General features: G+C 38.7%; 1 protein-coding gene and 1 pseudogene across 2 annotated transcripts in view; one reads left to right on the plus strand and one right to left on the minus strand.

The window, feature by feature from the left end:
* Positions 1-14772, minus strand: part of CMYA5 (cardiomyopathy associated 5) — a gene marked incomplete at its 3' end in the record, with an annotated part of 33578 nt that extends 18806 nt beyond the window's left edge. Inside the window, exons 1-2 of the mRNA XM_021713745.1 lie at positions 14735-14772; positions 4422-14196 (exon numbers count right to left, since the gene is read on the minus strand). Coding sequence (XP_021569420.1) covers positions 4422-14196; positions 14735-14772 — 9813 coding nt within the window. The remainder of the gene's footprint in view (positions 1-4421; positions 14197-14734) is intronic.
* A 10393-nt stretch (positions 14773-25165) lies between these two features.
* Positions 25166-25838, plus strand: LOC110595854 (annotated as a pseudogene). Its single transcript, XR_002482115.1, has one exon. The product of XR_002482115.1 is annotated as a peptidyl-prolyl cis-trans isomerase A-like (transcript).
* The last annotated feature ends 950 nt before the right edge of the window (positions 25839-26788 follow it).

The raw sequence follows: 26788 nt of genomic DNA on the forward strand, positions 1-26788 counted from the left end.
AACTATGAGGTTCCAAGTGAGAACCCAAAGCAACTGTAAAAAGACAGTTTGTCTTCTCATGCAAAAGAAAGGACTTCGTGGTAAATTGATGACCTTAAAGCACACTTGTTTTAATGAACTATGAATTTGAATGCTTTTTCCTTAGTAAGGCCTTGATTTTTACACATTCTGAGAGCAATCTTTGGCCAAACTAGTCTAATATATGTGAGTAGTTTCTTCACATTTGCACCAATGGCCCGAGATGTGCTTGGAAGACCTAACCCTGAGGAGGTGGTCAGTGCCACAAGACCAGAAGTCTACCATACCAAATGATGGAAACTGGACCACAGGGACCTAAAAGTCCTGTTGACTCTGAACGGGTTAAAATACTCAAGGAATGACAGTCAACCACAAAACGTATGGGATGATGGGAAAGGATGACATCTACTTTAGCCATAGTTACAAACCTAGCGGCTAGTCATCAGTCCTGCTAAGCTCAAAAAACAGCAAAACAGAACAGAGCTTCAGCTGTCTGAGTCACTCTCCACCAGGACAGCTGCCTCTTTGATCTGCCTCTCCTTCCCTTGATGGTCCTCCCCTTTCTCCACAGCCCCAGACTCCACTCCCACCAGTGCATCTTTTCCTTGGACTCTTTCCTGCCGTGTGCCTTTTTCTTTCCTTTTTTTTTTTTGTCAGAGTCTCCCTCTGTCATCAAGGCTGGAGTACAGTGGCACATTCACAGCCACTGCAGCTTCGACCAGGTGGGCTCAGCCTTCCAAGTAGCTGGAACTAGAGGCACGTGCCACCATGCCCAGTGAATTTTTTTGATTTATTGTAGAGATGAGGTCTCGCCAAGTTGCCCAGGCTAGTCTCGAACCCATGGTCTCAGGCAATCCTCTCACCTTGGCCTCCCTGAGTGCTGGGATTATAGGCATAAACCACCACACTGGGCCATGTATCTTTTTCTATAACATTCCCTGTCTCTAGAATATGGTCCCTGCCATGACTGCTAAAGGAGCTCTACCTCACTGAAGACTCACCCACCCAAGCTCCACCTTTCTTTATCAGTCCCCTTCCCACCTCACCATTTCACCCCCAGAAGGTTAGTTCCCAGACATGGTGCTTCCACAACCCTGTACTGATATTGGGAATCCACAAGCCAAAATTTCTTTCTTTTTTTTTTTTTTTCACTCTCAATGATTAAAACATCACCTGACACAGAATAGGAGTCAATAAACATTGAGGATGGAGGACGGGAATGAGTGAAGAAAAATGTAATAATAATAGATGAGGTGGACATGGGAGAAGACCTGAGGACTTGGTGATCTGTAAATGCAGCTCCTGAACAGGTACAAATGCCTTCCCATAAGATGCTAGAGAACTATCAAGTTACAACTCTTTTCTTTTTAAAAAAAAAAATTTTATTTTAAAGAGGTGAGGTACAGTTCAGGGTTAGGTATACAAATGTTCATTATGCAGATACCCTTGTTGATGGTATGCCCTCCTCTTCCCCTGGCAGTTTCCCACTACTGCCAATCCCTTTCTTCAACTGATTTTTATTTTGAAAGATTTGCCAACCAACTCTTAATCTTCATGGCTGACAGTGAATGAAGCAAGCTTCCTTGGCTTTAGTGAACTTGGTTTCCACTTTTTTCTTCTCATACTGTTTAGAGAAGATCAATAATTTTTTTAAAAATTTGTTTTTTACTATAAGAAAGGGATGGCTGTAGTGGGACACTGCCAGGGGAGGGGGGCACATAACATCAGTAAGGGTACCTGATCTCTAACCAGGCAAAGTGGGGACCAAAGGGAGGCCCAAACTTTACCTGTATGATGGTCACTTGTGTACCTAATCCTGAATTTTACCCCATATCTTTAAAATAAAATTTTTTTAAAAATTAATAAATAACTTTTTTAATGCTTTTAAGGCAGGAGACATCATATCTCCATACTTAAGAAATTTGTTTCAAATTAACAATATTTAGATAGCTATTTTTTAATTTCTAAAACTCATAGATAAGCAAAACATGATCAAGAAGGAAAAAAAAAAAATTCAACCCTCTTTCTGTTTCCAGTACCCAGTAGCTGTGAGTTAACAAAACCAAGTGTCACCACAGAATGGGTCCCTCTTCCACTGGAGCTAATACATCTGATGTCTGAGATTTCACAAAAGTTGCCCCATTCCCTAGTCCAAAACTTTAACAAGTAAAGTCAACAAAATTTTGCCCTGGAGAAATAGAACCAAAATAAGGCCAGTTGAAAAGGATAAATTTGGTAGGAAAAACAGTGTCAAGATTCTAATATGTTATTCTATTTAATCCAAATGAGTCTGACAATTATTCAACAGTCACCTAACTGAATGATCATATTGAGAATCACTACCATTTGCAAGGCACTGAGCCTAGCTGTATGGACATACTACTAACAGCATGTTCTCTGGTATGTAGCCAGACCTGGATACCAATCCCAGGTTTGCCTCCCAGGTCCTTGGACAAATCACTTAAACTCTCTGAGCTGATTTCATTAACTGAAAATTGATACAGTGACAGGGTTGCTATAAGAATTAAAAGATATCCTATATATAAAGATCTTAACATGGGAGAGGGGCACACCTCATCAACAAGGGTACCAGCATAATGAACATTTGTATACCTAATCCTGAATTGTATCTCACATAACAACAACGAAAAAAAACACAGTGGCAGGTACAGAGTAGGTGCTCAATTCTTGTTATTTGCTAATTTTAAGATAATTCCGGCTACTGTATGGAGAATGGATTGACAAATGAAGAATGGGGAGACCAGTTAGAAGGCTACTGAAAGATAGATGGAAGGCTGGGCACTCCTAAAAGGTTAGTTTTCACCTCCAAAAGGTTGGTTTTCAGACATGGTACTCCCACAACCCTGTACTGATATTGGGAATCCACAAGCCAAACATTCTTTTTTTTTTTTTTTCCACTCCCAATGATTAAAACATCTCCTGACACAGAATAGGAGTCAATAAACATTGAGAACACCTCCAGTCACAGTACTTTGGTAAGCCAAGGCAGGAGGATCATTTAAACCCAAGAGTTCAAGACTAGCCTAGCAACAAAACAAGACCCCTGATTGTATTACAAAAAGAAAGAAAGAAAGAAAGAAAGAAAGAAAGAAAGAAAGAAAGAAAGAAAGAAAGAAAGAAAGAAAGAAAAAGAAGGTAGGAGTCTCAATGTCTAAATTCTGACTTTCAATAGTATCTCTGGGGAAGTGGGGTGTTTATAATCACTTCTATAAGGATACATGTTGTGATAAACTTTTTATCTGGAATCCAGATATAAATGTAGCCAGAAAGAATGCAAAGCAAAAGGAATTACAGAAAAAAATAAGAATTTAAAATCTTAAATTTTAATGTCTTGAGTATTTAGATATACATATATATAACTTGCAATAAAATTTGGCAATATAATATAAATGTGTATTTTTAAAGGATGACATTGTAGATAATAGAAAATAAATTGTGTTTTATGCTCAAAAGTAATTTTAAATTTCAAATTACTTGGTATTTTTGATAATGTTAAGGGCTAATGCCACAAAATGACAAGCCCCTCAAAAGCAATGACTCCGTGTTATCTATCTTGGTATCCCCAAAACCTAGAAAAATGTCTGGCACATAGTATATATAATCATCCTTGATATCCATGGTGGATTGGATCCAGGATCCCCCAGCAGACACAAAAATTCTGCAGAAGCTCAAGTCCCTGATATAAAATGGAGCAGTATTTGCATATAACCTATACACATCCTCCTGCATACTTTGTCATCTCTAGATTATTTAAATACATATACAATGTAAATGCTACCTAAATAATTGTTATACTCTATTTTTTATTTGTGTTATTTTTACTGTGTATTTTTATTTGTTTTTTTTTCCCAATTTTTTTTTTTTTTTTTGATCTGTGATTGGTTGATTCCAAGGATGCAGAACTCAAGGACACAGAATGCTGGCTATACTCAATAAATGTTTGTCAAACTGATTTAACTAAATTCTTGGAGAAGTATTCTTAGTTGCTTTCAGACTGTTCTACTTAAAGATAAATACATGAAATATTGGTCATTTTTAAAACTGAGAAAATGTGAAAGTAAATTAAATGTATAGTACTATTAATTATTTGTATGTTTTACGGCTGCACAGTGGCTCACACTTGTAATCCCAGCACTTTGGGAGGCTGATGGGAGAATTGCCTGAGTCCAGGAGTTCGAGACCAGCCTGGGCAATATAGCAAGAACTCATCTCCACACACACACAAAAAAAGTTAGCTGGGCATGGTGGCACAATGAGTTGTGATTATGCCACTGCACTCCACTCCAGCCTGGGTGACAGAGTGAAACTCCAACTCAAAAAAGTATTATTATTATTACTATTGTTGTTATTATTATTATTTGTATGTCTTAAAATCTATTTACCTTTACAGCACTTATAGCTGTGTCAAGCGTTGAAACCTCATGGTCTTTGTGGGTGCCAAATGCCTTGTCGATAGCAGAAATTGGGCTTTTGCAAGTGTGGCAATATGTATCAACTTGAGACTTTTTCGGTTCCTTTTGGGCCTTTTCAGTTACTAATTCTGATAACTGATCTTTTTCTTGCCTCTCTCTCCCCAGCTCTTTTTGCTCAGCAGATGTACTTTGCCCCACCTCACTCACAAATTCATTTTCACTGATGTGTCCAAGGGACTCTTTTCTTTGAGATAATGCATCTTCAGCTGTAGATTCTGAATACAGTTCTTCTGATAAAGTGTCTTGAGTAACCACTTCATAATTCAGGGATTCAGCAAATTCATACTCATCCTGGACAGGACTATTGCGAAGCCACTCTTCTCTTGGCTCAGGTGGGACCGGGATTTTAGGTTCTTGTAGTGTTTCTTGAACATAAGTTGCACCAGATGCAGATTCTTCTTCTGGGAAGGACACTTGAACTGGGACGTTCAGATTGACCTCTGGACTTGTGTGTCCTGCTTCATCACTTTGACTGCTTGCTTCATCTACACACTCCAGAACCGGATGGGTGTCTTGAAATGGAACTGCATAGCTTATCTGCTGGGTAACCACACTGACTTCCTCAGTGATGGGAGCTTTCCTCTGCATCACTGTGTTACTAGGAGTCTCGACATGGCCTACTGATTCTCCTTCCCTGCAAACAGCTTTCTGTTTTTCCAGACTCTTCTCCCCCAAAATAGTTCCAAACTTCCCCACAACTTCCCCTTCTGCAACTATCGGTTGGCATGAATCATCCTTAGTAACCCATTTTTCTTCCAGACCTTGGCCTTGGTCCTTTTGAGTTACAGATGTGTCTTGGAGAATGTCATCTTTGAGTATGTACTTCTCAAAATATATTCCTGTTCCATCATCGGTGTCAGAATTTCTGCGTGGAAATGATGCCTCAGAATTCACACCATCACCTTCAGAAGCCGTTTCCCCTTCCTTCTCTCCAACAGCTTCTGCATACAGATCCTTATATAAAAATGCAAGGGCGGGTGGCTCCTCCAAAAGCTCTGGATTAATGGCTTTAGCAGTAGTGGGAAATATCTGGGGTCGTGACAGAACTCCTTCCTCTGTATCAAATAAGGGCATCCCAGGTGACTTTGAGTCCACATCTCTGCTTAAGCACTTGGAAGCATTTCTTTCAACTGATTTTGGGATAACCAAAGACTTCTGGGTTTGGGGGGGAGATGATTTGCTATGGTCCCTTTCCAGTCCATAAAAACTTTCATCTAATTTCACCAAGTCATATTCATGTTCTAGGACATGTTCCCCTGAATTTTCTGGGAAAGAGAGAGTTTCTTCTGTAACCTTCTTTGAGGGTTTCTCTTCAACATTTAATTTCTGTGGAGTTGTCTGTTTTTCTGGGTTTGGTGAGATGTTATAATCAATCAAAGTATATTTTTCAAAATAATCCTCCTCACTGGGAAGTGTGGGCTGAATAAAACCTAAATCTCCAGTTTCTGAATCTGTGGAGATGTCTTCTTTTGTCTTATGAGTTTCCTTTTGTTTGTTTTCTTTCAATGATACCACTGTTTCACCAGAATCTTCTAAATTGCTCTTTATTAGCTTATGGAAAACAACTTCCTCACTATCATCATGGAGTGGTATGGTTTTAAATGAGGCTTTCTCTTCCAAATAGTCTAACTTATCTTGCATTTGTTCACTTTCTTCCTGATCAACTGAAGAAATAAAGGCAGGAGCATGAATATTCAATATCTCACAGCCTTCAGAAATGATACTGAAGGCACTCTTCTGATCTTCCAAAAGTCCAGCTGGCTTACTAGTCACTGCAAATTCTTTGTCTTTTGCATGCATGTCTTCAGGCTTCTCGGACACTTCTTTAGTAGAAACCATTTTGTCAGCATTGATTGCTGATGCATTCATTATAAACTGAGCATAGTTGCTTCTTGCTGGAGAAAGTGGTTCATTTACATGGGTTTCTTCCACAGCCTCCAAACGGTGCTTTGAAACAAGAACAGATTGTTTAGGCACATCAGTCATATGATTTTTAGATACATGAATAGTATGAACTGTAGGCCTATCTGGAGTCAATTCTGACCATGACCTTTCTTGTTTCTTTGCTGTGTTAATTTCCGGAGAAGTTCCTGAAGCATGAGTCTGTGGTTTTACAGATGACAGCAAATAGGATGGCATTTCTAAGCTCTTTGTTTCATCAAAAGGACTATCTAAAGTCCTTTCAGATTCTTTAGCTGGCGATCCTTGCTTCATACTTTCTTTTATGATAGCGATGTCTTCTTTTTCCTCTTTAGAATTAACAATGATTTTGGATCTTTCACTGTGGTCTTCATTTTGATAGAGTTGCTGCAGCATCACAGCAGCTTTTGATTCTTCTAATTCAGTAGGTCTAGATTCATGTGTAATTTGTGACTTCCCTATTTCATGATCATCTCTAAGCTCTAATGGGGCCACAGTGTCTTGCTTTTCTGCCAGAACCTTCTTTTCTGCCAACGCATATGACCTGGTATCCAAGTAACCTTTTTCCTCAGTTGGACTAACAGACCCGAGTTTGAATTCCTCTTCAGAAATTATTAAGGAAGGAGGTTTCAGAATTTCTTTCTTTAGTCTGTCTTCACCAAGATCAATTAAACTGCTTTTTGATTCTTTTACTGGCAAAATTATTGACTCTGATTTCTCTGATTCCTTCATAATATTTTCACTTGTGAGGTTGTATGAAGCTGATTTTGGCTGTGGTGGCATCTTATCTACTACATCAAGTGAAAGGAATGATTTTTCTTCTTGATTACTTCCTGGCTTTTCCTTTAGAATAGAAATACCCCATTTAGATGGAGGAGAGATTTCTGGCTTCTGGACTCTTTTACTATCATTAACATGAAGAGGAGCAATATTTTTGGCTTCTTCCATAACCAATTTCTCACCAATGGGTGAATAAGGTTGAATGCCAAGATGTTCTTTACCACAAGTGGAAGTAACTACTGTGCATATGTTCATTTCATCTGAATAGTCTGGTATTTCTTTCTTCCCATAGTCTTCCCTTGACACCTCAGAGTTAGATTTTGACTGTTGTAAAACTTCTACCTTTGATAACACTGTGAGTTTTTCCTTGAAGTCTTGACCTTCACCAGATTTAATTAAAGTACCTCTGGACTCATCAGCAGTTTTAAGGTTTATCTCCAGTAATGAATGGTCAAGTGGTCTCTCAGCTGCATCAAAATCAGCAGGAATTGTATCTTTAGGTCTTATCACAGTCACTGCTTTTTCTACAGATGGACTTGGCTGAGTTTCTAAATCCTTTTCAGCAACTTTATTATCTGGAGTGCTTGATCCAAAAAACCAACTGGACATCCACGATTTGAAAGATGAAATTCCTTTCTTTTCTTTTTCCTCAGGAAGGCCTGACTTAGCCACCTTTGGCTGCTCAGGCAGCTTTTGCATCATCTCAGGTGACTCTGGGGATTGGGGTTCTTTGTTGGCTTGGATTGAGGAGAGAGGTTTACTCTGTGTGGGGATTTTCACTTCAGATGCTGGTTTCCCGCCCTCATAAGCATCATCTACAACCTTTGACTGAACCATTTTTGATTCTTCTGACAACTTCTCTCTAAGTAAGGGAAGTGTTCTCCTCTGTATTTCTTTTTCATTACCCAATGCAGGTTCTGTATCTTCTATCAGGAAATGGGCTGTTTTGACAGAAGAAGGGATAGTTTCTAACTCCATCTGTTCCATGGACAGGCCAGACACTGGTTTCTGGAAGCTTCTTTCAGGAGGCAGCTTGATTTCTTCCTGGCTATCTTCTTTGCAAGGTATGGAAAACTTGGTGTTTGCTTTCTCCGATATCAAACCTTCACTCCCCATGGAAGAATGAATCTGCTTCCCCTCTGCTATGTTTCTCTCTACATTTCCAACTAAAACTAAAGATGATGGTTCTTGGGCCAGCTTTACTTCTTCAGAAGAGTAGGTATTGCTTGGCCAGATCTCTACATTACCACTGGAAGTATCAAGAGTAGATAGTGGTTCTCGTAATGACAAAAGAGCTTCTACAGCAGGATGCGGAAAGACCTGCTCTCTGACTTCATGCATATGGTCCTCATCAGATAGAGCAGTTCTGAGCTGCCCTGTCTTCGTGTCACTGCTGTCAGTGAACTCCAGCTGCACAGACCTTAGTGTTCTTTCTTCATGTTCACTAGCCACACATTCTGGCTTTTCCAACATCCTGTTTTCATCCTTTGGAGAAATAAAGGACTCACCCATTTTTGTTTCTTTAATATCTACAGGCAAGGTTGTCATAAATGATTTTGATTGTTCCAAAGGCAAGTCCTCTTTCATAAACAAAAAATGTTTAACATCCAGATCTTGTTTATCTACAAAAGTGCTTACTTCAGGAGATTTAACAGTTTGATCTGAATGAGGTGCTTTTTCAATCTTCTTTTGTTCCACAAAGAGGTCAGAAGAAGTGACCTCTGATGGTTCTGTTATACTCTGGGGTACATGAGATGAATCTGAGTGGCCTGTTTCTTCATTTAGTTTAGTTACAACACCTCCCCTCACCTGTGCCTGCAATTTTCCTGATGATGGTAATAGGTCTATTATTTGATCCCCCCCACTTTTAAAGATAGCTGATTGGTTCAACTCTGATAATCCTTTTAAAGAAAAGGTATATGGCTGAAGTTCTTCTGGTTTGTCTCCTTCAACTAGAGAGGCAGGTGCTTCTTTTGGTCCTAGGCTGACTACCTGAGGAGAGAAAGGTTTAATTTTTTCATTCTGAGGTTCCTCCTCAAGGCGTGATGACACCTCTGACATTGCAGGCACTGTAGTAAACAAATGAAGCTCCCTATTTTCTTCTTTTCCTTCTCTGCTCCTAAACTCAGCTAGGCCCTTTTCTAAAATAGAATCCTCTGTTTCTGTTATGGAGCATTTTACTTGTTTTGGACTTAGGGATTCACTTTGTCTACCTAAAACACTAGCAAATCCTGACCCAGCACTTAGGAATTCTGGTGGTTGGTGTGGCTTGTCCAAAGAGATCTCTGTTAGAATAAGATCTTGTTTCTCTGACAGGAAATCTCCTTGAGCTGTAGAAGAGATCTCCATTGACGGTTTGCTCTTATCATCACTCGGGAGCAGAAATGTTGGAGTTAACTCCTCTGACAATAAATCTTCCAGCTCAGGAAAAGAACTTGCTATTTCCTCATTTCTGCCTTTTGAAACTTTATGTTTAGATAGAGGTGACACATTTTGTGATGAAGGAAGTTCAGTTTCTTCTTTCTTTATCTCCCCACTTAGGTTGTACAACATCCCATGTTCAGGCCCTGAGGCAGATATCAAGTTCTTTTTCTGTGATAAAACCAAATATTCAGAGTCAACAACTGTAGAATATGAAAGACTTTGTTTGTCGTCTACTTTTTCTTCCTCAGATACATCTGAAAGCTGAGAAGATGTTTTGGTTATTGGCAACCCAAATTTAACATCTTCAGTTTCTACTTTTGACAAAATAGAATGCGCTGATATAGAGGAGATACTTGGAGGTGAATCACGTTTAACTTCTTTCTCTGCTTCTGACCAAGCTAAATGTTTGGATGAAGACATTTCAGTGGGGGAAACACTATTAATTGCTACCTTTTCCTCTTCTCTGAGAACTGAATGCTCATCTGCAGATGTTACCAGTGGTGACAAACCACTGCCTAATTCACCCTTTCCCACTTTTGTTAAGTCTGAACAATCTACAGGGGTGGCAAAAGATGAATCTGTTGGGATTTCTTCTCTCACTAATTTGGTTAAGTTTGAATCAAGCTTAGCTACAGAGGGCATAGTTGTAGAGGAACTGGGTTCAAGTTCTTTTTTGAGTTCTTCTGACAAAGCTGAAAATGCTGGTGCAGGTGAACCATGTTCAACTTGCTTTTCCACTCCTGAAGAAACTGAGAGAGACACTCGAGGTGCACTTATTATTTCAGAATCATGTTTCATTTCTATTTTCACTGCTGACAAACCCTCAGGTTCAGATAAAGATGTTTCCTTTAGAGGTGAATATGGTTGTATTACTTCGGGCTCATTCTTCAAAAGCATCCTCTGCCCTGGTTCAGAAGTCATGTCCGGAGCTGCATTGAGTTTGACACTCTTCTTTGGTTCATCTACCAAGTGAGGCAAAACTGAATGTTTCATCCCAGACCCTGGAACACTGGGATGCTGAGGCTCCAGTTTTTTATCCTGTGATGCATGTGTTATAACTTCATGAAAGTCAAGCACACTTTCTTCCTGTTCGACTGTTGGCAAGGTCACCTGTTCATCTGCAGCTTTCATAGTGAGTGACTCTTTGGGTTCCTGCTCTTTCTTAATTGCATGGACCGAGTCAGGTGAAACTGAGTGCTGAGGTGCAGGTTTGGTTTCTTCCTTTACCATGGATGATTGTGCAAGGAAAGAAGCAGGTGTTGTAGCTGCTGCTAAACTCGCCTTCATTTCTCCCTTCCTTAACTCACTGGTTAAATATGGTGGGACCAAGTCTTCAGACTCAGGCTCTAAAGATGCTTGAGTTTTCTGCTTCTGTGCCAAAATAAGATATTCAGACACAGATGTTGAGGTTGTTTGAACATCTGGTTTAATTTCTGCTGTCCCCAACGTATTTGTTGAAGGTGGCAGACTCAAGTCTTCAAATGCAGACATCAACAGGAAAGGTTCAGCCTTTTGCTTCTGTGATGAATTGAAATGCTCAGGTACAGGTGTAGCCACTGTTGATCCCATTTCTTCCTTGCCTACTTCTAAAAAGCAGGAATATCCTGAAGCCGACCTTGCAGTAAGTAGTGAATCAGACTCACTTTCATTTTGCTCTGTTTCCAGAAGTCTAAATGGTGGGATTGAAACTTGTGATGCTGAGTCTGGAGAAAAAAGTCCAGCTTCTTCAATTTCTTCATCTGACAAAATAGTGTGATCAGATGGGGATGTTAAACATATTGGAGAATCATACTCAAATTCTCTTTTCTCTCCCTCCTGCTTTGCATACGGTGGAAATGAGAATTCTGACACAAATGCAGAATCTGGAGAAAAGGGTCCAATGTCTTCTTGATCTTCTTCTGGCAAATCCATAGGTGAAGAGGCCCCTTTTAGATTTAGATGGAATCTGTGCACAATGTCTTCCTCCTGTGACTCTGGTGTTGCAAATGGTGGCAGTGAAAATTCAGAAGCAGACGTGGAAGAGGGAGTGTATCGCTCCAGCTCTACTGTCTCTTCTTCTGATGAGAGCACAGGTTCAGATGCGATGGCTGACAGTGGTGGGGCCTGACATTCAAAAGCCTTCTCAGTTGGGGGTGGTGGGAAAGAGTGTTCAGAAGCAGGGGCCACCACTGGGGAACGCGACCCAGCATTTTCCTTCTCTTCTTCTGACAGAATCGTGTGCTCTGAAACATCTTTTGGTTTTAATAGGGACACACCAATTTTTTTCTTCTGGGATTCCTGTAATGCATTTGGTGAAGCTGCCTGTTTGGGGGTCAATTTTGAATCTGGCATGAAATGCTCACTTCCTAGATCTTCTCCTTCCAATAGGACCATGTGTTCTGATGCAGCAGGAGAAGGCAGCAGTGACTGGTGTCCTGAAGTCTTCTCAGCTGTGGATGGTGGAAGAGAGTGCGCAGACACAAAGGCAGTAGCTGGGGAACACGGCCCAGAGACTTCCTTCTCTTCTTCTGATGGAAGCCTGTGCTCAGAAGCACCTTTTGAACTGAGTGGAGACTCACAGTCAGTTGCTTTCTTCAGTAACTCTTGCATTGCCTGTGCCGGAACTGAATGTTCTGAAGCAAATATGAAGTCTGGTGTGTGGTGCCCGCTATCTGACACATCGTCTCCTGATAGCACCACATGTTCTGATGTAACCATTGAGAATAGCGGAGACTGGTATTCTGAGGCCTTCCCAGCCATGGGTGGTGAGAGAGAGTGCTCAGACACAGAGGCTGTGGCTGGGGAATAAGCTTCAAGTTCCTCATTCCCTTCTGACAAAACAGAGTGATCAGAGATAGCATCTGCATTGGGTGGAGAAACTGGCTCAACTTCTTGCTTCTTTAGTTCACGGTTCAAGTCCTGTGGAACTGAATATTCTGATACAAAAGCAGAATCAGTAGAAACAGACTCATTTTCCTCTCTTTCCTCCTCAGAAGAAGCGATGTGTTCAGGTGTTGATATCAGTAATGGTAGAACGGGCACCTCTTCTTTGTGCTCCACTTCAGGGGCCAGAAGTGGTGGGAAAGGCTGCTCAGAAGCTGGTGGACTTTCTGGGTAATCAAGTTCTATGATCTCATCTTCCACTAAATTTGAATCTTCAGGTTCAGGAGCAGCAACTATTGGTAGGGAAGTTTCCACTCCTTCTTTCCCTGGTTCTTCCAACACTGAAGGCTCGGGAAGAGAAATGGATGGCTCAGGCACATTTTCTCCCTTCTCTTCACTGACACTGGGATGAGGAGGGGACAGTTGTTTAGAGACTGGCTCTTCCTTCTCTAGTGAGGTCATGTCCAGCTGCTCTTTATCTAGGCCAAAACCTTCCTGGACAGACACTTCCAGAGCTGGTGACTCTCTCTCCAGGGCATCCCTCTCTGCCTCCAGAGAAACAAAATGGTCGGCAGAACACATATCTTCCTTCACCTGAGTTAGAGAGGCTGAGGCCAGATAATCATCCCCAGAAGTCACGACTTCTTGTGAGGCAAGCTCAGATTCTGCCTGTGCTATTCCCAGAACAGTCGCTGCTATGGTGGGTGTCAGAGAGAAAGGCTCTGTTTCCTGAATTTTTGCTTCAAGATCTGGCTGTTGTGACTGTGGAGGCCTGGGCTGTGCTTCCCGCTCTGCTGTGTCATTACTTGAATAAGAGGAGACAGTATGCTCAGAGGCAGATTTGGCACTTAGTGGGGAATCAACGTGAGCTTGCTTTTGATCTTCATGACTGAACACAGAAGTCAGGGACTTTGCTCCTTTGTAAAGTGCAACCCTACAGGGTGGAGCAAGCTCTTTTGCTGTGTCATCTTCTATGCTTTGGGCTACTAACTTTCCTGTCTTGGAGACTATATTAGAATCACTACTGCCCATATCTGGCTCTAGACTAATGGATGCATCTTTCCCTTTTCTATAATGTATTTCTTTAATTACATAACCCTTTGGCAGTGTTCCATAAAACTGCAAAGGAATTAATTCTTCTTTCACTGAATTAAACATCTTAATTTTATATTGCACAGTTCCTATGTAGACTGGCCTTAACACTAAGGGCTTGTGTTCTTTGTATATTGCTCCAGTAATAGGTGGTGTATTCGAAGCAGTCTTCTTTTTTCTTGTCTTATCATAAATGCTGGTATATGATTTCTCTTTCCCGGCGTTTAGTACCTGGCTTTCTGAAATTAAACGATTGTCTCTTTTGTTTGTTGGAACATCTTGGGACTCAAAAGAATTTCTTTTTTTGTTGCCTTTCCGACGTAATGATGGCGAGCCATGCTTTGACTTATGAGCTCTTTTCCGAGTCTTTTTAACTTCATCCATAATAAAGAAAACATTTCCTGGAGGAGAGTTCACAGTCGACCCTGCCAGACTACACACACCAGAAGTTTGACTTTCTTCCGAGGCCCAAGGAGTAGAAGATCTACTTGAGTTGGTCTCCCATGTTATTCCACTGTCTTCCCGTTGAACTGTCACCATGGAAAAAGAGGGGTCAGATATGATACACTCCTGCTTGGTCTTGCCCTCTTCATCCTGGTCTGATGACCTAAGGCAAATAATATTAATAATTACATTTTATAATAAAATAGCATCATTAATTAATTATTAGGACAACAAGTAAATATCATATTTTACCAGGTAAAGGATTAATCTAAAATTAAAATATAGGCATCTTGCTACCCACATCAAAAAGGATGTGTATCAAAGTTTGACAATCAAAATCAAGTTGCCAAATACAATGCCACATCCCAAGTTGGAATGACCCAATATCCCATAAAGTCAAAAAAACTAAAGCTGAATTGACCATCTTCCCTCATTGGGATTGTAGTCCTGACCTTATGGGCTCAGCCGTCACTCAGTCTGACTCCAGTTACCAGGGAATTCACCATGACTTGCGTCTGTCTCCATTCCCACCTTTGCCACCTCCCCTAGTGTCTCATTACTTCCCTTCTGGATCACTGCCATTGGCTGCAGACTAGCTTTACTCAACATTTCAGCATGCTATTTCCTGCTTAAAAATCTCAGTTAATTCCTCGTCTCTACAGGAAAGAAAGGTTCAAAATCCTTAGCTCTTTGATCCTTACCTGAGGTTGTTTCCAAATATCAACCTCCACTCTAGCATTACACGGTAAATTTCTATCTTAACTATATAATTCATTGTCCAGTAAATAGATCGTGGGAGTTCTAAGCATGATAGAGGGAAGGCAGGTCATTGAATATAGAGAGATCACAAAATCGTCAGCCCACTGCTGTGCTTCACTTTCCTCCTCTATAAAATAGGGCCAATAGCAGAAACTACCTCATGGTGTTGCTGTGAGGAATAAATCAGCTAATCCACCTGAAATGCTTAGAAGTGCCTGGCATGGAGTCAGTGCTCAATAAGCATTATCTGTAACCAGGCCTTCCATACTGTCCTTGCTCTAGAGATCAAAGGAGCCTGGATGTGGTCATTTTCAATTGCTACAGATATATGGCCTTGGACTGCTCTCGTTTCACTCTGAGATGCTGGCTGTGGCTGCCCCTTCCATTGCCATCAAGCCCGTTCCAGACACTGCAGCACTCTTCTCTGGAGTTTTCTTCCACCTCCTTCTGACCAGTGTTTATGCTTTTCCTCCATTTAGAACGCCTGTCCCCCATGACACTCACCTCTTCTACATGTGTAAATTCTATCTACTCCTTGAGGCTTGGTTTAAAAACTTCACTGTGACTATTTCTGATCAATCCCAAAACCATGCTTGCTATTACTTCTTAAACATATTTCCTTCTAGGAATATGGGTGATAAATCCCAACTATAGACTGACTCATACCTATCTATAACAATAAAAACAAAAAGCTCTCTATGTTAAAACCAGTAAGCCTAAGTATTAAAGTAAGGCACTTAAAAAAAAATAAAGTTGGATTTAGGTCCCTCACTAGTTCATTTTTGTCATCAATCACTGCTTATATCAGAGATTCTGGATTCTGGAACACTTTAAAATCACCTGTGGGGAGCTTTTTAAAAATATTTACACCACCTTCTATTCCCCTTCTCAGAGATTCTGATTAAATTGTACTAGGGTAGAATCTGGCACTGCTATGTTTTTATGTTGTAAAAGCTTCCAGGTGATTTCAACATGCGTCCAGAGTTGAAAAATCACAGCCTAAACAATCCGAGCTCTGAAAAGTAAATAGCACATTCTTTCTTACTCTAAACCCTTCCTGGTTTGTTAGGTTGGCTGGGGACCAGAACCACTTGCAGGTATATTCTACTCCCCTTCATTAAACTTCAGAGTTTCTTGAGTTGTTTATGGCAGAGGGGTGGTGGCTGTCCTGGGGTCTCACCTCCTTAGTTCTCAGCACAGCCAGATGGGGCCTAGGGCAACTGGAGCCCTGGGCACCAGCCTGCTATAGCAGGCAGCCCCATCTACCCATCCTGGCTTGCAGTAAACACCACGTTCTATGCCACAGGTGGAAATGGTTGGGGAGAGGTATTTTCTCCATTTCTCTGGCAACTCTGCTCTCTATTGTTTGCTTTGGTATTAAGAATTAATGCTCTATCTTGGTCCTGAATTGAGTCTTATTTTAAAAACTTCGCATGTTCTTTTACATACCTAATTAAAGTTATTCCACAGAATTTCAACTCATAAAACATCTTCCTTCCTCCACATCACTTAACAGAAATAGGCTAAAATTAAACATTAAAGTTATGACATGCATCTGGGAAGTCGGCATTTTGAATGCCCATGATTGTAGCAACAGTATGAAATCCAATTATAAATTCAATTTAGAGTTAATTATTGTTTACTCAACCAGAGAAATTTTCATTACCAGCAGGGATGAGTTCATAGGTGCTGAGGAGAGTACCAGAATGGTGGTCACAAGAAGTACAGCCCTAATGAGGTAAATTCACTCAATCAATCATTTGCTTATTCGTTCACACATTTCTTTCTTCATTTAATAAACTTCTATGGGGTTTAGATACTAGGTATACGACTATAAAGACATAGAACCTTCTTATAGGAAATTCAAAATCTAATTAACAGGGAGTCAGGACTAAACATTTTAATACAATGTGATAAGTACTACTACAGAAGTTAGGAAAGATAAAATAAGAACACAAAGAAGGAAAGACTTCACAGAGGAAAGATGCTTATATTGTTTTGCAGAAGAAGAAATACAAATTTGCCAAATGAATGAGGAGAAAAGATAGTGTGAGGATGGAGATGGGGAAGAAGAAGATCACAGAATCTGCAAAATGTATATAATGAACAAACAGTCTAGCTCACTAAGAGACCCGAAATCAAATGACAGAGCCAACAAACTATATAGTATCAGCACGTGTAAAGCCATAGCCATACTATACTGTCTAAAGAAACAATGTATTAGCAGAAGGGAAATGGTCACCATAGAGTTCAGAAATGCTTCTACTCAAGAACACAAGTGTTCTCATCTATGTACATATAGCTTTCACAGTTAAAAGATATTGGCACCAGGTGCAGTGGCTTGCACCTGTAATCCTAGCTCTTTGGGAGACGGAGGTAAGAGGATAGCCTGAGCCCAGGGGTTCCAGACCAACCTGGGCAACTTGGTGAGATCTTGTCTCTATAATAAATCAAAAATTAGCCAGGCCTGCTGGCACATGCCTGTGATTCCAGATACTTAGAAGGTTGAGGAGGAAGGATTGCCTGAGCCCAGCAGGTAAAGGTTGCAGTGGCCGTGAGCATGCCACTGTATTCCAGCCTGGGTGACAGTGTGACTCCAACTCAAAAAAAATTTTTTTAAAAGGATATTGGCTATGAAGATCATCTTACCCATTCCTCTCTGACTGCATTCTCACAAAGCAACCTTCTGATTATTACTTAGGTTCCCATGTAGATTCCTCTAGAGGAGTGTGATGAAACAAATCTAATGACTTTGGAGATTTACTTATTTCCCCCTTTCAGAGTTAGGCAAAAAGAAGGTTTAGTTGATCCGAGTTAGATCAAGGAAACAGACTGATGCCAGAGATGAGTGACAAAGGCTTGCTCCCCTTTCTTTTTGAGAATATCCTTTATCTCATTAAGGAAATTTCCTTCAATTCCTATTTGCTGAGACAGTTTTTTTAAAATTATGAATCAATGTTAAATTTTATTAAATAATTTTTATGAAACTATGGAGATAATTGTATTTTTCTTTTTTATCCTGCTAATGTGATGACTTAGAGCGATTGCTATCTAGACACCAAACCAACCTTGAACTCCTGCATAGAACTTAACATGGCTATGATGTATTATACATTTTATATAATGCTGGCTTAGTTTGCTAATACTATTTAGACATTTTGCTCCCATATTAGTGAATAATACTGGCCTGTAATCTCCTTTTCTGTAATGTGCTTGTCAGGTCTCCAGTCAAGGTATGTTGCCTCACAGGACAAGTTGGGAATTGTCCCCTTCTTTATTATTCTCTGGCAAAGTTCATTAAAAATTGTACTATTTCTCCCTTAAGTGTTTGGTAGAATTTAGTGGTAAAGTCATCTGGACCTGGAGTTCTCTTTGTAGTAATGTTCTTAATTACCAAATTAATTTATTTACTAGTTACACCGAGCAACCCCTTTGGGTCCCCTCCCACTGTGGGAGCGTCTCTATCCTCTCAATAAATCCTGCTTTCTCACACACAAAAAAAAAGTTATATGACTATTTAGAATTTTTTTGTGTGTGTGTTAGTTCTTATATTTTACTTTTCTAAAAATTTATTTCACCTTAATTTTTAAAAAGCATTGTATTAAGGTTGTTCAGAATATCTTTTTAGGGTTTTTTAAATGTTTATAAGATCTAAAATTTTATATTTTTTAGATTGTTTTAATTGTTTAATTGTTTTTGTATGTCTTTTCTTTTGTTTGAGTCAGAGTCTCATTCTGTCACCCAGGCTAGAGAACAGTGACATGCTCATAAACAGGGCTCGGGTGACCCTTCCCCCTTAGCCTTCCAAGTAGCTAGAACTATAGGTATGTGCCACCACACTCAGCTAATTTTTTCTTGATTTATTATAGAAAAAAGGTCTTGCCTGGTTGCCCAGATTGGTCTTGAACCCCTGGACTCAGGGAACCCTCTCACCTCTGCCTCCCAAAGTGCTGGGATTACAGGCATGAGAATCCACATCTGGTTTTCATGTCATTTCAATGTATCTATTGGTTATTTGTACATTCCCCAATTTTTTTCTTTGTATTTCCAGGAGTTAACAATTTTGTTAATGCCTTCAAATAGATCTTGGCTTTACTAATGCTTTTTATCTCATGAAAGTCTTCCTATTTAAAAAAATATATATATGTAGGGTACAATTCAGGGTTAGCTATACAAAAGTTCATTATGCAGGTACAGTTGTTGATGAGGTGTGCCCCCCCACCGCCAACAGTTTCCCACCACTGCCAGTCCCACCCCCACCCTTCCCTGGCAGTTTCCCACTACTGGAAGATCTTGTCTTTATTATTTCCTTTCTTTGGTTTTCCTTGGTTTTAATTTGGAGTTATTTTTCTACTTTTTTGAGATAGATTCTTAATCATTTAATTTCCAAAAGATATGTGTTAACAGGATTGGGCATGGTGGCTCACGCCTGTAATCCCAGAGCTTTGGGAGAACAAGACAGGAGGATTGCTTGAGACCAAGAGTTTGAGACCAAACTGGGCAACATAGTGAGACCCTGTCTCAACAAAAATAAAAATAAGCTAGGTATGGTGGTGCATGCTTGTAGTACTAGCTACTCAGGAGGCTGAAGCAGGAGGATACCTTGAGCCCAGGAGTTCGAGCTGCAGTTAGCCATGATTGTGCCACTGCACTCCAGATTGGGTGACAGAGCAAGACTCTGTCTTTTAAAAAAAGAAAGAGAGAGAGGGGTGTTAAAATTTCCTACATTTCCTACTGTAAGTGTGGACTTGTCTCTTCTTGTAGTTCTGTATTTCATTTATACATTTTGAAGCTACACTAATAGATACAAATAGATTTTAGAATAGTTATATCTTTCTGGAAAATTTAACTTTTAATCATAATGAAGTGTCTCTTTTACCTGTAAATAATGATTTTACTCTAAAGTCTACTTTGATACTAATAAAGCTTTCCTTTGATATAAATAAAGCTATACCAGTCACCTTTTGGTTAATGCTCACATGATAATCAACAAGGGTACTTGCATAATGAACATTTGTATACCTAACCCTGAATTGTACTCCACATCTTTAAAATAAAAAAAGTTAAAAGTTAAAAAAAAAGTTCACATGATATATCTTTCCTAATTTTTGCTGTTAACCTTTCTATGCCTTTATATTTTAGATGTGTCTCTCATAAGCAGCATATAGTTTTTTGTTAAAGTTCATTCTGACGATTTAAATGGAGCACTCTACCAATTTAAATGAAGCATTTATTCCATTTAAACTTAATATAATTATCAACATATTTGGAGTTAAATTTGCTACCTTAGTATTTGCTTTCTATTTGCACTATTTTATATTCTTTTTTTCTCTCCTTTTTAGACTTATTTTGGATTGAAATTTTTATTACTCCATTTTCCCTTTATTAGTTTGTCAGTTACATTCTATTTTATTATTCTTTTAGTGATTACTCTAGAAATTACAATATATAGCTTTGACTCATTAATATCTAACATAAATTGATATTTTTATCTTTCCAGATAACACAAAGACCATGAATTACCTTAATTTTAATTTATGTCATTGTAATTATATATTTTAGATTAAATGTTTTTAAGTCACATAAAGCATAATTATGTTTATTATTTTAAACTGTAAATATTTATTTAGATGTACCTCGATATGGAACATTTTTATTTGCCTCATTCCTTCCTATATCTGTGAGAATCCAGTCTCTTTAGTATTTTCTTTGGTGTGAATATTCTGGTGATAAGTTCTTTCTACTTTTTTCATTGAAAGTCTTTCTCATTTTTGAATAACATTTTTTTCAGGATATAAAATTCCAGATTGGAAGTTATTTTCTCTCAGTACCTTAAAAATATTTCATTGTCCTCTACCGTCCATTGTTTCTATTGATAAACCACCTGTCTGTGTAAATGTTGTTTTTCTGAAGGTCATTTGGATTTTTCCAGTACTACCCACACACACCCAGCCATTTTTAGGATTTGATTGTTGTCCAGTTTTTAGAGGTTATTATAACATGCATAGGTATCTTATACTGCTTGGAGTTTGTATGATTTCTTGAATTGGTACATTAATATCTCTCATCATTTTTGAGAAATGGTTGGCCATACTCTGTTCAAATATTACTTCTGCCTCATTGCCTTTCTTTTTACCTGAGATTCCAATTTCCCATCAATTAGGACTTTTCACTGTATCCTATCTGTACTTCATTTGTATGTTTCCAATTTATCATTCAATATACTAAGTCCGTCTTCAACTGTCTAAACTGCTTACTAAAAAGAATCAAATGTGTCACTTTTTATTATATTTTTAAGTTTCTGAATTTTCACCTTTTTAATTGTTTCCAGTTCTCTGACAAAGGTTTCAATCTTCTCTTTTATTTCCATGTCCCCCATCCCTACAAATAAGTTAAGCATTAAATAAGCATCATTCTCATAACATTTCAGTTGTGCCCTGAGCAAGCATTAATTACCCACTGTAAGATGAGAGCTTAAAAGATTGTGTGTGCTCTGCTACTTCTCCATTTCTAAGTCTTTGCTGATAAACTTTAATTTATATTTTCATTCTGTGTTCATGTCCCCTTGCATGGTAGGAAAGGAATGTGATGATTTCTGATAGCTCTCTCTTTCTTTCTTTCTCTTCATTCAATATAAGCTCAAATAGAGATCAGTAACTTATTGAAAATTAAGTTATTTAGAATCATGAATAGAAAGAGTTTGTGGTTTTATAATATTTTACAAGTGAGGAAACATGAGGAAGGTATACGCATATACAAATTGAAAATTTTAAAGAAAATGACTAGACATCAAACTGGAGCCACCAAAATAATAATTCCCCATATTTCATCATCAATATCTTTGTTTCAAACTGATATTCTCATCCTTCCTTTTTAAAAAAAAAAAAAAAAACTAAACTTCTGAAGTGAGATAGGTCCTCAAACTATTTTTTATCTAAACATTAAGATTTGTAACTACAATCATGTGTCACTTAAAAACAGGGACACGTTCTGAGGATTTCATCATTAGGTGATTTTGTCATTGTGCAAACATCATAGAGTGTACTTACAGAAACCTAAATGGTGTAGCCTACTATAAACCTCGGCTATCTGGCATAGCCTATTGTTCCTAGGCTACAAACCTATACAGCAGGCAGTTGTATCACAATGGTATTTGTGTATCTAAACATATATAAACAAAGAAAAAGTACAGTAAAAATGCAGTATTATAATCATATGAAGACATCGTTGTATATGTGGTTCACTATTGACCAAAATGTTATCATACAGCACATGACTATATTATACTTTGTTTCTATTGAGCTTAAGATTTGTATTCTAGGAACTGGCAGTTCCTTTCTCTGATCAGCAGTTAAAATAACATAAAAGTTCTTTATAATTTTGAATAATACCTTAGATTTGCATGATGCTTTATTCTACTCTCAGGCAATCATAGTACACTAACAGGAAATATATCAAACAAAAAAGAAGGTAATGGGTAGGGCATTTTTCCAACTAAATCTTTTAAAATGCATTAAACATCAACTGTTATAACAACAGTGAAGTCACATATGACCCTGCTTATATTATAGACTTTTAAAGATATGTTTTTGTTTTGTTTTGCTTTTTGTTTTTTTAAGTCAGTCTCCCTCTGTCGCCCAGGCTGAAGCGTATGGCCACCGCAGCTTCGACCTGCTGGTCTCAGGTGATCCTCCAGCCTCAGCCTTCACAGGTATGTGCCACCACACCAGGCAAATTTTTTTATTTATTACAGAGACGAGGTCTCACCATGTTGCTCAGGCTGGTCTTGACCCCCGAGCTCTGACAATCCTCTTGCCTTCACCTCCCAAAGTGCTGGGATTACGGGTGTGAGCCAACACGCCTAGCCAAAAGATGCATGTTAAAGTGTAAAACACCAAGCAAGTTTGTAATCTTTAATACAGTTAATGTTTGAAGTGGGTCTTTAAAAAATTATATTCTTAAAAATATAATCACTAATTCTACAATTAACATTTCACCAAGAATTAGTTTAAAAACCATATCTTTAGCAGAAAAAAATAGCATATGCATTGCTGAACAAAAGTAACACAAAATAGCTTAGGCTAAAAGGAGCTTATAAACCATTAGAGAGTTAAGAAAAAAATTCATGAAGCCATGAATGAGAAAATTAATTATACAGCATTATTTTGTCATAATAGAAAGTGTTCATGTTGTAAATATACTAAAGACCATCCAAGCTCATTGTGGATAGAAACAATGTGTCTTATTTTCACAATGACCAAATATTTCAGAAACCTAGTTATCTTCCCTTTCATGAACTCTATGATTCAGCTAAACATAGGCCTTTCCCTTCATGGCTCTTCTTATATATTTCTCTTCACTTGGAATGAATCACCTCTGTACATTTTGCTTCTTATTTCTTTAGGGACCAGCTCATATGTCAGCTTCTCCATGCAGCTGTCACTGAAAATGCAAGTCCAAAGTAATTTTCTTCCTCTGAACTTCTAGAATCTTAATGTAATATTCTCCTATGGTATCTACCATCCTACATTTGAGTTATTTTAATGTATATCTTAGCTCTCCTGTAAGACTGTAAACTTCCTGTGAGCAGGAATCATGTCTTTAAGTGCTTCTTTTCTTTTAGAGGTTCTCCTTATAATGTCTTTCCAAAGCATTCAACTTTGTTTTTAGAGGAGGGACAACAGCACTATTACTTTTGTACCCATATTTCATCAGATTATGCAATAGTTAATTAAATCATGCTATAGCAATAACAAATACAACTACTATAAAAAGGTTCTGGAACAATTACATCTGACCCTTAGTAAAAATATGACTCAAAAGAGTAGGTATTTTTAGAGTAGCCTGCTCACAGGAGTGGTCAGTTTGTCTTGGGGTATTTGTCTGTTTTACAAAACAAATGCAAGCTTTGGCTACTCCAGTCAAGTAGATTTAAGGAAAAGTACTTTAAAACGTTTGTATTACTCTTTCTGTACATTTCTAGTTTCCATTCATCAGTGTTTACCCCCATGAGGTTTCTGCTTCAGGTAAAACTACAGAATTTCTTCAATCACCATTGACTTTCAACTGACTTTAAATTGAAGCCCAAATTCAAGATTCATTCATTCAATAAGTATTTGTTGGGCTCAAATTATATACTAGGTAGGCATTATGTCAGGTATCGCCTTTTACAGTAAGACTAATTTTGGTGCAAATTTTTAAAAGGTCTTAAGAGTTCACTTCAAATCAATCTATTTGATCTGAACTATGGATTTGTGATACAAATATAAATTAACTTTATCTTATTTTATTCTTCTGAAATCTAGGATATATTTGGATGTTGCTACTGGAGGTAGCACCACACTAAAGCAAGCTGTGTCTGCCTAAGCCCTAACCTATAAAAGGACATCACTAAACACAGTCAGCATTCTCCCAGCTCAAAGAACACTCAGGTTTGTATGTGAACATTTTCTTGTGTCATCTACACAAGAGAAGGAATAAACTATGTGATAATAAAATCCACATCTTTTTAGCTTTTTGAAAGGAACATTTTATCTGTAAAACCTCTTCAAATACATGATAATAATTTACTTAAAATAGTTAGCTGGAACACTAATTTCACATTCTAGATGTTTCTTCTCATGTAGAAGCCCAGCACTCCTAGCCGAGCATCCCCTTATCGCTCTTCCCCATTCTACTCTGTTCCTTGTGCTGCAAAGTATATGAAGAGTCCACGACTGGGTACATACATCTGCCTATGTCTGAGAGTCAGTATTAGAAAGTGCATTGTTGTCCTATAACTAGGCCACACTCTCTGATTTCTGCTTTATCAGTAATAAAGTTGAGATTCTGATCTCTATCTACATTTCCCCAAGTCATCTATTAACTGTTTCAGAACTTGGACAAGGGAAAAAGGTTAATTCTACTTGACAAATCCCAATATAAATCAATGGCTACATATCTACTAGATAGTAGGCCCTAAAGGACATCACATGACAGCAGAAACAGACATGATAATTTACACACCTGTGAGAATCCACCACAAACCAATCAAATTTTAGAGAAGTCCACCAGCTGGAGCTCAGTGATGCCCCAATCACACACAGGCCTCTCTCAGACGCACACAGCATGTGTACATCATTATTTGTACAAGCTTTAAGAACTCCGGAACCCAGTAGTAGACACAATACTCTATAAGCATCATAGACCAATATTAAAGGAGCATTACTTATAGGCAGTGATAAATAATGTTATACCTACTGCAAAAATGTCTATGTGTTGGGAAGAAAAGGATTGACAATTTGAACCCAATTATGCAAAAAAGACAAAAATTGGCATTCCTAAAAGAAACAGGCTTTGCAAATGCCGCCGCCTTGAGCCTTTTCCCATCAGCCATGGTCAACCCCACCATGCTCTTCAAGTCGCCATCCACAGCGAGCCCTTGGGCCACATCGCCTTTGAGCTGTTTGCAGACAAAGTTCCAAAGACAGCAGAAAACTTTCATGCTCTGAGCACTGGAGAGAAAGGATACGGTTATAAGGGATCCTGCTTTCAGAGAATTATTCCAGGGTTTATGTGTCAGGGTGGTGACTTTACACACCATAATGGCACTGGCGGCAAGTCCATCTATGGGAAGAAATTTGATGATGAGAACTTCATCTTGAAGCATACAGGTCCATGGCAAATGCTGGACCCAACACATACGGTTCTCAGTTTTTCATCTGTACTACTAAGACTGAATGGTTGGATGGCAAGCATGTGGTTTTTGGCAAGGTGAAAGAGGGCATGAATGTTGTGCAAGCCATGGAGGGCTTTGGGTCCAAGAATGGCAAGACCAGCAAGAAGATCACCATTGCTGACTGTGGACAACTCTAATAAATTTGACTTGTTTTATCTTAAACTACCAGAACATTCCTTCTGTAGCTCAGGAGAGCACCCCCTCCACCCCATTTGCTCGCAGTATCCCTATAATCTTTGTGCTCTCACTACAATTCTTTGGGTTCCATATTTTCCTTATTCCCTTCCATGTCTAGTTGGATTGCAGAGAAATAAAAACTAAATAACAAACAAACAAAAAAAGAAAAAAGAAACGCCTTGCATGCCTAAGCCTTGGGCCATGCTAGCTGTACAGCTGCCCACCACCAGGTGCTAACAGGAGAGAGGAAATCCAGATTCTAGAGCTTGCTCTGGTACTCACCAGGTGTCTGGCTCACAGCAGCAGTAATAATAAGTTATACCTGCACATCACTTAATGACTTTCCAAATACTTTTGCATATATTATTTCCTTTATCCCTTAGATTTGTTGTTTGGATTAGTCAACAAATATTTAACACATACCACATACCAGACAATTCTAGGCAAGAGGATATAGCAGCATGGGTCTAGGCATGGGTCACAAAAGCCTCCCACATGTGGTCATCCATACTTTCTCCCAACCACAGCTTGAAGCATGGCACCATTAAGTGCCACATGCTGAAGATGGCAAAGTTACAACAGGTCAGGTGCCCGAGGCCCTCAGGCATTGCTTGGATAAGAGCTGCCCTACCAGAAACCATGCACTGGACTTTTAAGTGAGCTAGAGGGAAATTTTTATTATATAAAGTCATTGAGATCTGGGAACTTGTTAATAGCAGCTAGTGTTACCTTATCTAATACAAACACTAACTCATTCACCTCTCAGTCACCATTAAGCATCTCAACATTAAACAACTCAACATTAAACATCTATACTCCTTGGCATACAAAACACTTTTGTGTTATGTGTGTGTATATGATTCATTTTAATTATGAAAGTAAATGAAAATATTCTTGTTATAGAAAATTAATCTATATAAAGTATTCCTTCATTAACACCACCCTGATTTCTGTCCCATTACCAGAGATAACCCAGTTAATCAAGAAAATTTTACAGAAAAAAAAACACCTGAGCCTGGTAAAATAAATAATAAGAATTCTGTTTTGAAAGTACTAATAAGTACCCATAATATGTAAAGTAGTGGAAATATAAAGAGGTATA

The sequence above is a fragment of the Carlito syrichta genome, unplaced genomic scaffold (genome assembly GCF_000164805.1).
Source record: "Carlito syrichta isolate Samal-C Ts95f unplaced genomic scaffold, Tarsius_syrichta-2.0.1 Scaffold304710, whole genome shotgun sequence".
Classification (NCBI taxonomy): Eukaryota; Metazoa; Chordata; class Mammalia; order Primates; family Tarsiidae; genus Carlito; species Carlito syrichta.